At 37.8% G+C, this 17,047-nt stretch overlaps 1 protein-coding gene across 1 annotated transcript; it reads right to left on the bottom strand.

Moving 5' to 3' along the window:
* Positions 1-2,184: 2,184 nt before the first annotated feature.
* On the bottom strand, positions 2,185-8,541 carry LOC105439483. Its single transcript, XM_030983694.1, has 8 exons — positions 8,299-8,541; positions 7,182-7,343; positions 6,344-6,706; positions 5,444-5,530; positions 4,144-4,403; positions 3,800-3,920; positions 3,362-3,452; positions 2,185-2,350 (listed from the first exon to the last, which is right to left on the bottom strand). The coding sequence occupies exons 1-8, from the start codon at positions 8,417-8,419 to the stop codon at positions 2,185-2,187; spliced, it is 1,371 nt and encodes a 456-aa protein (XP_030839554.1). The 5' UTR covers positions 8,420-8,541.
* Positions 8,542-17,047: the final 8,506 nt, after the last annotated feature.

Here is a 17,047-nt window from a genome sequence, read left to right as displayed (position 1 = left end):
CTCTCTTCTGTTCAGACCATCAAAACCTTATTTCCTCTCGACGAAAACCAAACAGGAAAATGATTAAGGGATATCCATGATAATGTGGGTGCATTCAAACCTCTGAGCTCAACTCTACTCGACGTTGTTCTTCATTTGGAAGGAAACGCTCCTTGAATGACAGGCATATCATGTATAGGAGGAAATAAATGAAAGTGTAAAAACCTCTGTTTCAGGAAATGTGTGACTTAGAAAAGGCCGTAATCATTGCCTATCTAAAAGACAAGAAAAATAATAACAAATTACATTGCGGACTGCAAGGAACGTATTAGCTTTTAAAGACAAATTATTTATTGAGAATAGTACCCCCGAATAATAACAATCAATTATTGAATAGCAAAAGGGAAAAACCATAACCACCCCCCCTCCCTAACATGTCTTCAAAGTCTTAATGAATTGCAACCATTCCTCCCCCCCCCCCCCCCGACGCAGATATAAACACCTACCCAGACACTCGTCGACGCACACAAACACAAACAAACCCTCGTCCACACACACATACCCACACAAAAGACGCCCGAATGACGTGGCACATTAACTGTCTGTTACATTGTCTGAGGAGCGGATCCATTCTCTTTCCTTTCCTCTTTCTATTCTCTCTCTCTCTCTACCTCTGTCTCTCTCTCTCTCTCCTCTCCTCTTCTCTCTCTCTCTCTCTCTCTCTCTCTCTATCTCTCTTTCTCTCTATCTCTCTCTCTCGATCGAGACTTTTTTCCAATGGTGTTGTTTTTCAATTCAATTCATCTTTATTCAACGATATAAAAGAAAATAGTACAATGCAATAAAACATATTGACATAATCATATACATGTGTAAAATTAACATATCGTTATGTTGTTCTTCAATTCTTTTCATTAACAATCATGGCTTTCTTTTTCTTCCTCTTATTATTGTTTTCATTTTTAGGAAATAACTACCGTTTTCGTTTGTGTAAAAAAAAAAATGTAGGTTCTTTCTTATTTTGAATGTTATCACTTTCTCAAAATATCTAAAAAAAAAACCTACAAGCATATTATCTGTAACTGTTTGCAATTGAAAATGCATGTTGATAAGGCAAGTCATTCTGAATTGTCATGTTTATTGCACATATATCAACTGTCAAGTATCAATCATAACATCCTGGTTTAATAAACATTATAACAACAAATAGTGAGCTTTTTTCGAAGAATTAAAAATGTTTTGCAAAAAGTAGAGCGGCAGGACTTATCAGCTCATATGTAAATCTAACGGTTTTTGTTTACAGTATACCCGCTAAATATGTATATTGCGTCTAGACATTACATATTACTTTGATCCGATCTCGTCTTGTTGATGAATAAGAACGTTGTACTTGATCCACTCCTCCCCCTTCTTATCTTACATTGCTCGGGAAAATATACAGATAATGAACATGACTTATAGCCCTGTTTTTTAAAAACCTTTCTTGTCAATTATGTATTGACATTATGTTGAGTGGTGTGAAATGAGATGTTGTGTGCCATTGTTTAGATGAAAACCTGAGGAGTATTGCATACACTACAATATATTTCTATGAGACATCATAACAACAATGTAAGAGATTGTAATCACATTGTAATGTTATTCGTTTGACAATTTTCATTTAAATTGCTCAAGGGAACCAATACGCCTAAATTTGTCTCTGCCAAGCCAACGTTCACACGGGTTTACAATTTTCACAGAGGAACGTTAAATCGCTTACACAAAGCGGATCGACGATTTTGAGCGTGCTAGGAATCCACGCAAGCTTGAGGCGGTATGGTAAATATACCCTCGGAAAATCGTAAACTATTATTACTTTATTTCTCTTATCTGAAGCAACTTATGAAGTCGCAACTTATCAATTTAAATGTTATCATTCGACCCATATCGTACCAACAAATTGACCCGACGCTGGGCTAATGATAAGCTTTTGTTTAAATATTAGATTCAGGAAATAAAGGTTTTGAGGTTTTGTATTTTGTTCTCAGACCCATAACAGCGTTTGACTGACTTAGTAGAATATGGAACAAAATATCATTATAATCATGATAATGTGAATTTACTGCATGTTAGTTGAATTAATGCTCTGTTCAGAGCCAGAAGGGCATTAACTTTGTGTTAAAGTTTATGAGTTAGTGCCTTTTTGGCTCCAAACCGACACTTTATTTATTCGCCCAGTATCATTAAATCAGAGTTCTGGTCGTCCCAATTGCCTTCGTGCATAGTGGAGTTGAGATACCCGAACTCTACCGAGTCGTTAGATCCCTCGGTATAGGTCGATGTTGGTTCGCTTGAATTCGGGCTCTGCGGCTGTCGATTAATATCGAGGTACCTGAATGTATAGACAAGGAAGTTAACAATAAAGATAAAACGCTTTTAATAAGTTTACGTAATACAAAAATATGCGAAATTTCTTTAGTTTTGATTTATGTAGAATATGATATAGTATCCTGCAGTTAAAATTCCTTTTCTCGTAAAACGGAAGGTTATTTACCTGTTTTACTTTCAATTCCCGGTTATAAGGCCGTTGTTGGTTTAAGAATGTGTTATTACAGAGCTGAATACTATATCATGATAGATCTGCAAGTGTCATCGAGAGAACAATGATATTATTCACGTCTCTTTCACACCGGGTACATGAAGAAGGAAATAGATTTGCCTACATTTATGACCATTAATTTTGCAGTTAATGATATTTGCAGTAAATAATATGCGATCTGCAAATGACACTCTTAAAAGTTTTTCCAAATATCCAAATGTGTCTCTTCACCCCTAATTTTTGTCTGCATACTTTTCTAACTGCACTCTATCGGAGTCACACCGATGAAAATACCGATTGAATTTTCCTTATGTAAACAAAGGTGAAACCGCAGTTTTCCCCCTGTCGGTTTCTGACTGCCGGTAAAATTCACTCGCTGTAGCGAGCCCTTGCCGGAAATGAAGAATTATTACGTAATTGTTAAGCCCGCGCTCCATCTAGCTAGCATGCAGCTTGTTCAACCATGAGTCAACAAACACAGCTGGTTACGGTAAAGCGCGCGTATACTGCGACCTTTGACCATTTTAATCGCTGTTTTAATCGCCCTTTTCTCCCGAACGTTTTCTAACTGCACGTTTCATCGGTGTCACACCGATAGAATGAGAATTTCTCCTGCTCTAGAGCAGGAGAATTTAATCGCCTATTTCTCTTCTTTTCATCGGCTATTTAATCGCCTTTTTCTCCTCTGTTGCTTTCTAACTGGCACTTTCATCGGATGCGTCCGGATGCATCCGATGAAAATCGGTGCAGTTAGAAAAGGGTAGAATACAATTAATTGAGAGAGAAATTTCGTCTTAACTTTACCTCTTTTTGAACCACAGGGCTCCCATTATCAAAGCGATAATAAAGGTGATTGAGAGTACCACCGTCACCGATATCACAACCTTATTTGAATCTATTGGATAGAAAAGAAAAAATTACTGATATTTTAAAATTAAAAAGCCCGGTTAAAAGCGTATTTTTGTTGATGATTGTTGGATCTTATAAGATACATATGTCGAGTAATACCTGTAAGACATTTAAAAATAAATCATTTTGGTTTTTTTTTAAAGGATTATCAAAAGAATGCATTAAAAATCAAATAGTGTGGTGCTCACAAATAGATGAAATTTGGGGTCCGATTTATTATATCTTGATTTGTTGTATATTTTCCTTATTTCTAACGGATTGTCGGAAAATTTGCTGATTTGTTTCTAATCAAATTCAACCTGGTGCCAGGATAGAAACGCCCCGTTCTCTCACCTGCATTGTAATTTGGAGAAACTGTGGTGAAAGGAAGGATTGGTTCTTTTCCATCGTTGAGAATGAGTAGCTGTACGTTGTTTATCTGGACCTCTCCCGCTCCGCTTGCCTTAAACGTTACCTGAATGTAATACAGACATTGCCAAAAAGAACAATCATTATAATATCATGGCAGGGAGAAAGTCTTCAGTCATTGTTGTAGTTATAGCTAATTGTATTTATCTATCTAATCACTTTATTTATTTTTTCTGATTTCACAATAAAAATATTGTTCTTTTTTCTTTCATTTTGGTTTGTTTGTTGTTTCATTTCGTAAACGTGAAAATGTGAATAGATGCACTTACTGTCCAATTATCAGATTCAAATGAAGAAGCATTGCATGATAAGTTGACTTGAAGTCCGAACTGCGATAAAGTGTTGTCATCATCGGGTAGACATATTATTATGTGATCGCCTACTGACATAATAGGTTGATCTTCTGAGCCATACGTCGAGGTGATATTGTAACCGAATGATAGCAAAATGGCGCTATCGTTGAGGATGTTGCTCGGTGGAAGCCCTGTATATGTCATACAACCTGATTGGGATCGGTTTCCTCTGTAACCTGAAATAGTGATAATAGTCTAAAGCGATAATGAACTAATGGACTTTCAGGCCTAGCGTACTGTTTATTGCACATCGTCATCTCATGATCACTGTGCCAACAGAACTAACCCAATACCTAACCTTCACTTCGCAGTCAGAGGACTCGATGCGAGAACTAATATCGGAGCTAGGGAGGCAGATAAAATTCGTCGCTGTTTTCACGAAGTGACGGTAGTGAAAAAAAATCGCATTCACTTTGCGTTACGATTTTCCTCACTACCGTCACTTCGTGAAAACAGGGACGAAATATAGGACCATACTGCTACATCTGACCTGATATGGCGCTAGATGGGATATAGTAATTACTAATACAGTAAGGCTTTAAAACTGTTGTGAGAAAAAAAAACGAATATCATTTCAGACAGCTGCTTGCAATTTTTCTCACATGGAATCCTAATCCTAATCCATTTAAAAGTGACTACACCTAGTTTTTAAAGAAGGTTGAATATTCAAATGTATCCTTAAATGCACTGCACAGTTTTCATGGAATAAATATGTTGCATCTACTAAATGTATCTCAGAATGCCAACTCCATCCTTGCTTCCAGGATTTAAATGCTTTTGATAAAACTTTGTAGGAAGTTGCGTTAAACTATTCAACTTTTTGTTTGGGGTTAAACCTTTGCTGGATACTGCAGGAGAAAAGGCAAGCAACCTAGTTTGTATATTTTCTTTAGATCAATATGAGTGCTAAGCCCCCCTCCCTAAACCTTCTGGTAATCCCGGATTCGCCACCAGTGGTAATTCTCTTTCGTTGGCCTTAAACATGCTTATTAAATGTGTTTTTCCCCTTAGTTAGTTTGTTTTAATTGTCAGTTGGTTTGTTAGTTAGTAAGTTCGTCAGCTAGTTTTTTAGTTAGTTAGTTAGTCAACTTGTTAGTTTGTTGGTTTATTCTTTTTTCTTCATAATAATGAATGTAAAGGGTACGGTGTACATGTCCTAATAGGAGTGTGTAATCATAGTTCCGAATTAGGTAACGGCTGCAAAAGTGATTCTTACCTGTTTCGGTGCTCCATAGATTTTCTGCAACGGTGTCAGAAGAATTGAGAAGACAACCATTAGAATAGTCTGAGATGTTGACTTTATCTACAAAAGAAGCACATAGTGATGATTTATTGAGGTTATAACAAGGAATACTCATTTCCCACAGTTACATTATGATAAAAGTAAGCAGGGGTTCCAGACCTAAAGTGAGGCCAAAGGAAAAGGGAAATTGTTTTCATTCCGAGATAAAGAAAACTGGTCGGGATAATAGTCTCGCCCGGGGAGGGGGGGGGGGGTTTACCGCCAGTGATAAGAGCCTACATTATCATCAGATAATGAAATATATCAGTCAAGACAGACAAAAACATTTTATCGCAACAATGATCAATATCAAAGGTTTAAAACGGTAGTAAATGAGACCTCCTTATGCGAACTGTTCATATAATAAGACCATACAATCCAATTTTCGAGATCTTAGATAAATATTGGTTCTCATTCTGATTATAGCTGGCCTGTATTTTCATTTGAAAATATGACATTATTTGTTTAAATTCTCAGTATAAACATCAAAATCCAAATAATGTCGAGTAGACGTACACCCTGCGTGTTGTTTTATTATGTTAAATGAATACCCCTAGAAAGTGGACGTCCCGCAAGGTGCGAACCTTAGCTGCGCTGGACCAGCTGATTCACCATGCACACTGTCTGGTGTTCCTGATATAGTACATATCAAATATATTATAAGCTGACCCTGAATAGGTGGGGTAGAAAGAGCATCACTGCGGAACGTCCTTAAATTGTAGCTTACAATTTGTTTCGCTACACAATATGAAGATCTAGCCATATCTTGGAACGAGGCTTTACTTGATGTGCTATAAAACTCCACATGTAAATTCCACAAAAAGATTGACTCACCCACTACTTTCAAATCCCATGCCGTCACAAATAAGGTTTGGGTCGTCTCCATCGAAAAATAGGCGTATAAGAGTTGAACAACGTGCGGCAGGGTTGCCTTCATGTGGTCCTCATTCGCGTTGAAAAACGAATTGTCAGCTCCCGGACCAATCACGAAATTATCATAGATGAAATATGTGACGTCATTGATGCTTGCGTTGGTCGAGTTGGAGTTGTTGCTTACGTCATAATGAGGAACGCGAGGAAAAACGTGTGTGCCATAAGGCGATGTGAATGTCATAGAATCAGTGTTGTGTCTGGGTAGGTTTATCTGCGGTATCGAGCAGGTGACCTCTTCAGTCATTTCGTCGGTGATATTGAACCCTGCGAGATAAATGAAGAAAAAATGATGAAATACGGCAAAGTGATTTCCGAAAACGTGTTGAGGAACGGGTAAAAGACTTATTCGTCCGTCCGAAACATATCTCATACACTTCAACTTAAAAAATAAATAAAAATATTTCAAAAATTTACTTTGAACTGGCCATGTATTCAGGTGTACTGCATATTCCATGATGACATTAATCTTCATTATGATGAGAGGTGAACTTCGGATTCAAGACATCTTATTAGCAGTTAAGAAGAACACAATCGAATCAACTTTTTTTAAATTTAATTATCTTTCATTTCTTTCTTTTCCTCCCCTCCCTGGTCTAGTGCTTCCAATTTCTCCTGCCACCTTGCTATTAAAACCGTTTGTTTTTGTTTCATACTTGGAAGTACAATGAAAATACAATGTTGTTGCCGTTGTTGTGCTGTTATTATTGTTATTGTTGTTGTTGTTGTTTTTTATTCTCACCGGCACTTGTTGGACCGTAGGTGTCAAGGCAGCAGTCGGGAATGGGACGAACTGACATATTCGCATATCCATAGTTGCAAATCCAAAATGTGTCATTCCATAGAAGCGAATCGTTGTAATACAGGTAAATGTGTGCGTGGCATAAAAAGTTCGGTTCCAATCCTAATTAGTATGAGAAATACACACACACGCACATACACATAAATAATCAACAAATCAAGAAGAAAATAATAAAAACATCACATCTAAGTTGATAAAAGTTAGATAGAGTACTACTACTACTATTACTTACTACTTACTACTACTAATATTAATACTGCTACTACCACATGTATTAATACTGCCCTTTATAATATACTACTATTACTTCTACTTATATTACTGTTGCTGCTACTACAACTGCTACCATGCACCACTACAATTACTGCTACCACCACCGCCACTACTACTACTGCTTCCATTACAACTCCAGCTGCTGCTAATACTCCTACTACTACAACTTATAGTTCTAGTACATGTGTATAGTTATACCACAACAACTACTACCATTGCCTCTACTAGACTACTACTATACAATTACTACTACCACCACCTCTACTTCAACCATTACTACTACATGTACTATACTACTACTACTACGTGTAATACCACGACCGCTATAACTACTACTGCTGCTGCTTGTAATACTTCTTTTACTACGTGTTATACTTCTGGTGCATATTATACCACTACTACAACGTACTATCATTACCACCAGCACTATACTACTAATACTGTTACTACATGTACTATTACTACTCCTACTGATGCTACTACTTCTACTACTACAGCTATTACTTATATTATCACTAATACTCCCACTGCTGCTGCTGCTTCTATATACTAACCACCAGCACTCCAACCAAAATCATCACAACCACAATCATACCTCCATAATGCGTTGGGCATGATAAACTGCATGTCCATTCATGTACGTATTCATGCGTGGTTATAAAAATTTCCTTACATTTTACAAGGATAAAGTATCTGTGCAATAAGAATTCATATCGATACTGATGATAGATGTGGATAATCATAAGCACTATTATATCAAAATGATCTCAGTCATTGTTCTTACCACATTCTTCAGTTGATTGAGTCGTCACTTCCCCCATACTGCTTGCTGCATGTATACCTAGGACTGAAAACGTCAGGAATACATGCAACAGGATCAAGCCATTTCTACGTTTACAATTCATGACTATCCGCGTATGCTATAATTTTATCCAAGCTCGATAAATGTTTCAAACACAAGAAAGTTGAGTGAGGGATTTATAACTATGGAAAAATCCTGTCACGTACGTTCACGCTTGCAGTCGTAACTCGCTCATTAAATACTATTCCCCGGCATATCTCTATTTCGGTTTTGTTTGCCTAGCCACATTATTAAATTATTTTGCAGGGCAAAAAGGTTGAAGATACAAAATATAGACAATAAATAGTCATGCTTGTATAGTTTAAATACTACCTGGTTTATGGGAGCATGGACTTGCTTTATAACCAGTCTGAAGCAATGAAAACAAGAAGACACAGTGCACTATATCGAGTACATTATGTAAGTTATTCTTATTTAAACGAGACTTAGACTGCGGTTTGCGCATATGGAAAAGAAACACCGACATGGCCTGTCTACGAGCCAAAATTAATGCTGGCTGACAATTTACTCTTTGACATACCTTTGACCTTAATTCTGTGTCACATCTCTCTCTCTCTCTCTCTCTCTCTCTTACTCTCTCTCTCTCTCTCTCTCTCACTCTCTCACTCTCTCTCTCTCTCCTTTTATCTTTTTCTCATTCTCTCTGTCTCTCTATCTCACTCTTTCGGTTCGTCTCTCTCTCTATCTCTCACTCTCTCCCTCTCCATACGTCTCTCTCCCTCTTGTGTCGCTCTCTCTCTCTCTCTCTCTCATAATTATTTGCAGCATTGCCTGTCATGTTAAAGGGATAGTTGAGTTCTGTTGCAGAGGGCGCAACACAAAATATTTTTTTTGTGAGATAATGAAACACCGAGTGTCAAATTTGAAAGAACATAATATTTAAATGACAAAATCATCTTTGTTTGATCAAAATCGGTTCAGAGACGGCTGAAATATAACGATTTCTAATATTTGTGTACCACCACAAATATTAGATATTTTGAAAAATTGGAAAAAACCGTTAAAAAAAACGAAATAACGCCTTTTACTCAGCCAATGCAGATGTTGGCTTTTTTGTTGGCATTTTCGTGTTGCTTATATTACCCACAATTAGCCGGCTCATGTTTTGTTATTTTTAATTAAATAATTAATTAACGGTCACCGTGTTTTTTTTTTAAGTGGAGCTGATTTGGTATGATCGTATTGGCTAAATTTCACACAATTTGGGGTCTAAAATTACCTTCATAACAATTTTAGGTTCTAAAAGGTCACCATAAATGTCATAGATAAGAATAAGAGCAATAACCATGCACTTTGAAGGCATTTGCGGTGTGAAAACAGAACTCAACTATCCCTTTAAGCTCTCCCTGCCTTTCGACTCCCTCCTCATAAACTTGACAATTCTTTAATTGGGTGCTTCACATTATTTTGCGATGATGATATAACTGATTATAACATGGCTCTAGTATTTTAAGCATCGTGATTGGTCAATACGCGTCACATGACATAGACAAATTTTTGATGCAAGAACGATTTTGCAGAAATGAGTGCAGAAAAAAGCGCAAAAAAAGTTATAATACACGTGACCATGGAGATCCAGCGCGTACGCGTACGCGTAGTACAAGTACCCTCCCTCGAGTGCATTGTAGGCTATAGGCTATGCGTATACAAATAACGCACGGCCCAGAGTGCAATAGCGGTGAATGCAGTACGCGCGAGGTTTCTTTAGATTGGTGCCGCTCTGTGCATGCAACGAGCCGCTTGCGGCGAGTTGACAGTGCGAACCATCTGAAGAAACCGAGCGAACACTGCATTTACGTTTCGCACAACAGGGTCAAGTGCGTTATTTGTTTTATAAAATAGCGACACAAACAGCAACAAACAAAAGTTTAGATCTTAAGTATACGAGAGTTCGATCTAGATCTAGAGTTATGTTGGTTCTACTAGACTCTACTAGTCTACTAGATCTATTCTACTAGACTAAAATGAGGGTCTAAAAGTAAAACCTTGCAGGCTTACCGAAAAGTTCACGGGATTCATTGTTTGATTAAAAATAAAATGCATAGGGTGTCTAGAGACGAATCTACATCAGACAGCTGAAATTCTTGGCTTCATTATAAAATCCAAAAGTCAAAACGGGTCTAAATCCAAGGCAAAAGTAAAATAAAAATTTGCTTTCTAATAATACCCCGCTCTAGCTAGAGCTAAGCTAGCTACGCGTACGCTGCGCTGGGGATCATGGTGGAGCGTACAATATTAGCTACGCGTAGCCTATAGCCTACAATGCACTCGAGGGAGCGTACTAGTACTACGCGTACGCGCGCGCACTGGATCTCCATGGTCACGCGTACGCACCGTGCAATATAACTTTTTACTGCGCTTTTTCTGCACTCATTTCTGCAAAATCGTGCTTGCATCAAATTTTTTTCAATGTCATGTGACGCGTATTGACCAATCACGATGCTTAAAATACTAGAGCCATTTTATAATAGCTAATATTGTATGCTATGATCCTAGCTCTAGCTAGAGCGGGGTATTATTAGAAAGCAAATTTTTATTTTTTATTTTGCCTTGGATTTAGACCTGTTTTGACTTTTGGATTTTATAATGAAGCCAGGAATTTCAGCTATCTGCATGTAGACTCGTCTCTAGACCCCCTATGGATTTTATTTTTAATCAAACAATGAATCCCGTGGACTTTTTGGTAAGCCTGCAAGGTCTTTTGTTTGTTGCTCTTTAGTATTTGTGTCGCTATTTCATGAAACAAATAACGCACTTGACCCTGTTGTGCGAAACGTAAATGCAGTGTACGCTCGGTTTCTTCAGATGGTTCGCACTGTGAACTCGCCGCAAGCGGCTCGTTGCACAGAGCGGCACCAATCTAAAGAAACCTCGCGCGTACTGCATTCACCGCTATTGCACTCTGGGCCGTGCGATATTTGTATACTATTGACTTATCGTCGTAGTGAGCTTCCTCACCGCTGGCTTGGCAGGCAGGGAGCACCCGGCTTCCTCCCCTGTGCTCTGCCTTTAGCGGCTGTACATACTGCGGCCAGAATAACACAGTTTCAACTAATGAACCTCTGATAATAATAAATATATACTGCTCTGGTTGGCAAAGGGAAACCAATACAAACCTTACCTTGGGGGTGGGGGGGGGGGGATAAAGTGATAATAATAATAATAATAACGTTTTATTTACCCAGGGTAGCCACTTCAGTTATAAAACTGCTCTCCCAGCGGGCCCTGCATAACATAACATGTTACTATTACCCTTCTCCAATCTAATATGCTGAGCGCCTAGCTAGAAGGCAGAAGGTCCCATTGTTATAAGTCTTTGGTATGACTCGGCCGGGGATCGAACCCACGACCTCCCGTTTATGAGGCGGACGCTCTAACCATTGAGCCACCATACGGCACCATGAAGCTTTCTCCTTCTCTGTATAAGTCTTCAGACGTTAAAGGATTTGCTATTACATTGCTAGGTGTTTTGAGGCTGGGTTCAACATTCCTGGCGAGGAGGTGGTACCAACAAATTGCAACCTTTTTTTTATTTGGGGGGGGGGGGGGAACGGGCAACGTAGTATGCGTGCACTTATTATACGCCATATTGAACAAACATGATTAGTAATTCTTGGGTGAAACAAGAAATTTATCCGAAAAATTATTTTACGCCATATTGAACATACTTGATTAGTAATTCTTGGGTGAACTAAGACATTTATCCGAAAAATTATGTGCACTTGATAATCCCAGTACGTTTCATTTATGGATTACAATGAGATTGTAAGATCATGGCTTGTTGTAGATCAAATCAGACACTACCCGCAATGTCGTCAAATGCGCCATTAAGGCCACGTACGTACGTGACCGTATTACCCCCTTTTCGAGGGGCGTAGCCCAGCAAGCGTGAGAACTGTGAAAAATGGTTATTATCATTTTTTGGTCAATACAGAGATTTTCTGAAAAATATTTAATATGGAAACACTGGTTAAACAAAAATGTATCTCAGGAGTGGTTGAGCATCTTTATCCTTTTATCAATCACAAGTGCCACAATGCTGTAACAAAATGTTCGGATTCAATTGACAAATGCAAGGATTTCAGTAGCATATACTATTATCAGATATTCTGTTTTGTCACTGATAATACTTTTGATGGAACAGGGACCCAATTCAAATCATTTTATTTACAAAGTGCAGCGGTGCCTATCGATTGTCATATTCTTTTCTTCTTGCTTGCCATTCTGTTGCACTGTATGCCTGCATAATATGTCATGTTAATAGTGAATGCGAGTTATATTTGAAACGGTACATGCATATCAATCACTGCCAAATGCGCAGTCATTTGAATTTGGACGCTTTGCGACTCGGCGCCATCTTGACTCGTCTGAGGCTCAAATTAGCTGTAGATATTGATCAATTAATCTTCTTCCGACAAAGTTTCATTATCGAAGGAGTTTCTACATTGTCAACGTTCTTTTGGAATTCAATACAACTATTACGAAGGTAAGAGTAGCAGATGAGGCCTAGAATGGGTGAGATTGTATTGTTTATCGCTTTGATAGAGTATGACAAATTTGGGATTTTAAACGCGGAAGTGAGATAAAAATGTAAAAGAGAAAAACACGAATGTATGTGGGTAGACTATGTAGTTTGGGGTGTATTTCTAAGTTTGTGTGAAAAGGTGTTAGAAGCAACAGATGGACAAAATTAGGTAATATTAGTTCATGATGTGGATGAAACGGAATGAAGCAGTGTATTTACTTCTATTTTGTCTATTTAATCTGCGGTTTTAAAGCTAAGTATGTAGTATATCCCCTGTTTCTCTTTCCTCACCCCCTCTGCTTTATATCTATCTTTGCTTCTCTATATATATATCTCTCTCTCTCTCTCTTCCCCCTCGTGTATAAACATGTATTTCTCATCATCTCGATGCCAATGGTTTTACATATAAAGGAGCCTGGTTTAATATTTAAGATTTTCTGCTTTCCTTCATAGCAACTTATATTAGGGATATATTTCCCTAAAAATACCTATAACTATCAATACTTACTACTTGCTCTCAACTTCTGAGAGGTTTACTAATTATATAAAAAGGGTCACAAAATAAACATTAACATTGTAACATGCAATACTCTTCTGGCGTGACACTTGACCATCAAGTGTCATTGATGATAGTAAGGCTTTAATGCTGCTACACAGCAAGCCTTTCATATTATTCCAAGTATTTTTATATAAGATTTATCTTATTAAACTGTTTTTGGATGATAACTATGTCTGGTTTTGCATAATACTTTTTAAGGTAAAGTACGCATATTCTTATACACCTTTTTTATTAATCTCAGAAGTATTCAGACAATCTCGTTTGTAACCTTAAATGTCATCCAAGGTTAATGTTGTTGTTGATGTTTTTACAGCTCTTATGCATTATAAACATTATCATTTATTAGTACTTTAGTCATATTAGTATTTGTTATATCGTCGGTGGGGTGACAAAACCTCGTATCTCAAAAAATCATGAATTTTCAGGAGAGCGAAAAAAAATTCCTGTCTCAATAAATTTAGTGCTGTGACACCGTCCTTTCTTTTTAAAACTGGAATATTTATACAATTTTTAATGTCATTGTTGAAATACAGTAAAATAATTGTTTTTATATTTGAAAGTGAGTTACGAGGTTTTTGCTTTTATCTACATTGAGATACGAGTTGTTAGTTGTTATTCAAATTGAGATACGAGTTCTTACTTTCAACTCTGAATGAGTTACGAGGTTTTGGTTGAATAAGTTACGAGGATTTGAATACACTAACTTCGTTCCTGTTAGGCCGTGTGTGAGTTACGAGGAAAAGGAATTACGTATCTTATGTTACGAGGTATTGTCAGTGCAGCTTCAAAGGGGGTTTAAGTTACGAGGTTTAGTTTAAGGGTGTTTGTGTGGATTTGTGAAATACCGAGACAGGAGGCGTTCCATGGATTTATCAGGTGGTGTCGTAAGCCATTAGCTACAAAATTATGCAAAAAAATCTAAATCTCAAAAAATTGAGATACGAGGTTTTGTCACCCCACCGACGATATGTAAACGTTCATCAACCTTGAGAGCCATTTGAATGTCATTATTGATTTGACGGTATGTAAAGGATTCAGATGGAGGAGTTATTCTGTGGTCATTTGTTATTTGGAAAATTGGAAAGTGATCAGTTGCATCACAAAACAGAATACTAGGAATTAAACTGGCACACACATTATGTTTATAGAAAAACTTTCGTCAATCAGATATGCAGACCTCTTAGTACCATGGTACGAGGCAGAACAAAATGTGAATAAATTATACTAACAAAATCATTACCATTATTTTGCATATTCTTCACATGGTTAATGTTAAAACCAATCATATTAATCTAGTCTATATTAAATTAAATATTTAAATGTTTGATTTTTTTTTTTTTTTAATATCATTTTAACTACTATTGGCTCGCCAATTTTATCAATTATTTCAGTTAAAAAAAGATTAAAGATCATCTGAATGCGTCCTGGTGGCACCTCTAACAGTAATGTCAAGATAATCTATAATTAACATAGCAACACCACCATCCCTTCCACCGGTACGTTCGGATGGGATAAAAGTGTAACCTTGTTTCTTGAACAATAATAAAGTATTTCCATGTATCCATGTTCCATAGAAAGCTAGAGAATGGAAACTCAACGGTATACAAATATTCATCACACTGTGTGCGTAATATGTCCTAATTTGGAATTAAACTCATCTCAAATGATATTTGTTATACTCCTGAAAGTTACTTTTTACAAGCTTCATTACAACATTGATACCCTTGATAAATTTAATGTTAGTAATATATTTCAAGGTAAATAAATTTGACAAACGATATGAACATAATTGAGACTTGCATTTGCAGGTACTCAGGCGTACCGGAAGCAGTTTGGGATTTGCGGGCAAACATTCAAGGGGGCTCACTTTTTAGGAGGCAGTGGCGTAACGAGCAAAAACTTGTTTTGTTGTTTGGGGAGGGGGGGGGGTGCAGAAGAAAAATCTGCATCATCACAGGTTTTATATGTTATATACAAGCCCCGCGTAACGTTTTGCAAAGTGGATCAGGTAGAGCGTAGCGAGCAAAAGGAGGGCAGCGTGAATTTGCGTGGGATCCAGGGGTTTTGCCTCGTCCTGGGCCAAGGGGCGGAGCCCCGGAAGCTCAAGTGTTTAAGGCATTTAGTTATGGTCAGTTAAGCGTATTTAGATACCTTATTTGTAACACTGGCAGGTCTAAAATCAGGGGTTTTAGACATTTGATTAAGGTCAGGTGAGCATCCAAGGGCCTACTACCTTAGAGCCCCTGGCGAGCCGTTTTCTAAAATTGGTCTGATGTCGGCCTGACGTCAGTTTGTCGACCGCGATATTGCCGATGACTGCCGACAGCGATATTGGCCGATGACTGCCGACATCGGCCCGAAATCAGCTTACTACCTGACTATTGACTTATCGTCGTAGTGAGCTTCCTCACCGCCGGCTTAGCAGGCAGGGAGCACCCGGCTTCCTCCCCTCTGCTCTGCCTTTAGCGGCTGTACTTACTGCGGCCAGAATAACACAGTTTCAACTAATGAACCTCTGATAATAATAAATATATACTGCTCTGGTTGGCAAAGGGAAACCAATACAATACAAACCTTACCTTGGGGTGGGTAGGGGGATAAGTTAGTGATACGGCACCATGAAGCTTTCTCCTTCTGTGTATAAGTCTTCAGACGTTAAAGGATTTGCTATTACATTGCTAGGTGTTTTGAGGCTGGGTTCAACTTTCCTGGCGAGGAGGTGGTACCGACAAATTGCACCCTTTTTTTTATTTGGGGGGGGGGGGGGACGGGCAACGTAGTATGCGTGCACTTATTATACGCCATATTGAACAAACATGATTTAGTAATTCTTGGGTGAAACAAGACATTTATCCGAAAAATTATTTTACGCCATATTGAACATACTTGATTAGTAATTCTTGGGTGAACTAAGACATTTATCCGAAAAATTATGTGCACTTGATAATCCCAGTACGTTTCATTTATGGATTACAATGAGATTGTAAGATCATGGCTTGTTGTAGAACAAATCAGACACTGCCCGCAATGTCGTCAAATGCGTCATTAAGGCCACGTGACCGTATTACCCCCTTTTCGAGGGGCGTAGCCCAGCAAGCGTGAGAACTGTGAAAAATTGTTATTATCTTTTTTTGGTCAATACAGAGATTTTCTGAAAAATATTTAATATGAAAACACTGGTAACAAAAATGTATCTCAGGAGTGGTTGAGCATCTTTATCCTTTTATCAATCACAAGTGCCACAATGCTGTAACAAAATGTTCGGATTCAATTGACAAATGCAAGGATTTCAGTAGCATAATTATACTATTATCAGATATTCTGTTTTTTCACTGATAATACTTTTGATGGAACAGGGACCCAATTCAAATCATTTTATTTACAAAGTGCAGCGGTGCCTATCGATTGTCATATTCTTTTCTTCTTGCTTGCCATTATGTTGCACTGTATGCCTGCATAATATGTCATGTTAATAGTGAATGCGAGTTATATTTGAAACGGTACATGCATATCAATCACTGCCAAATGCGTAGTCATTTGAATTTGGACGCTTTGCGACTCGGCGCCATCTTGACTCGTCTGAGGCT

Source organism: Strongylocentrotus purpuratus, unplaced genomic scaffold, assembly GCF_000002235.5.
Source record: "Strongylocentrotus purpuratus isolate Spur 01 unplaced genomic scaffold, Spur_5.0 spur5_scaffold_13, whole genome shotgun sequence".
NCBI lineage: Eukaryota > Metazoa > Echinodermata > Echinoidea > Camarodonta > Strongylocentrotidae > Strongylocentrotus > Strongylocentrotus purpuratus.
Note: the sequence above shows the minus strand (reverse complement) of the source record. Positions and strands in the feature narration are given on the sequence as shown.

Bases quoted from the DNA above. Each gene is read 5' to 3' on its own strand.
- LOC105439483 (XM_030983694.1), bottom strand. From the start codon at position 8,419: ATGAATTGTAAACGTAGAAATGGCTTGATCCTGTTGCATGTATTCCTG. The intron at 7,344-8,298 runs GTAAGAACAATG...CATACTAATTAG, and splicing joins TCAATCAACTGAAGAATGTG to GATTGGAACCGAACTTTTTA. The intron at 3,453-3,799 runs GTGAGAGAACGG...TCTATCCAATAG, and splicing joins TTCTCCAAATTACAATGCAG to ATTCAAATAAGGTTGTGATA.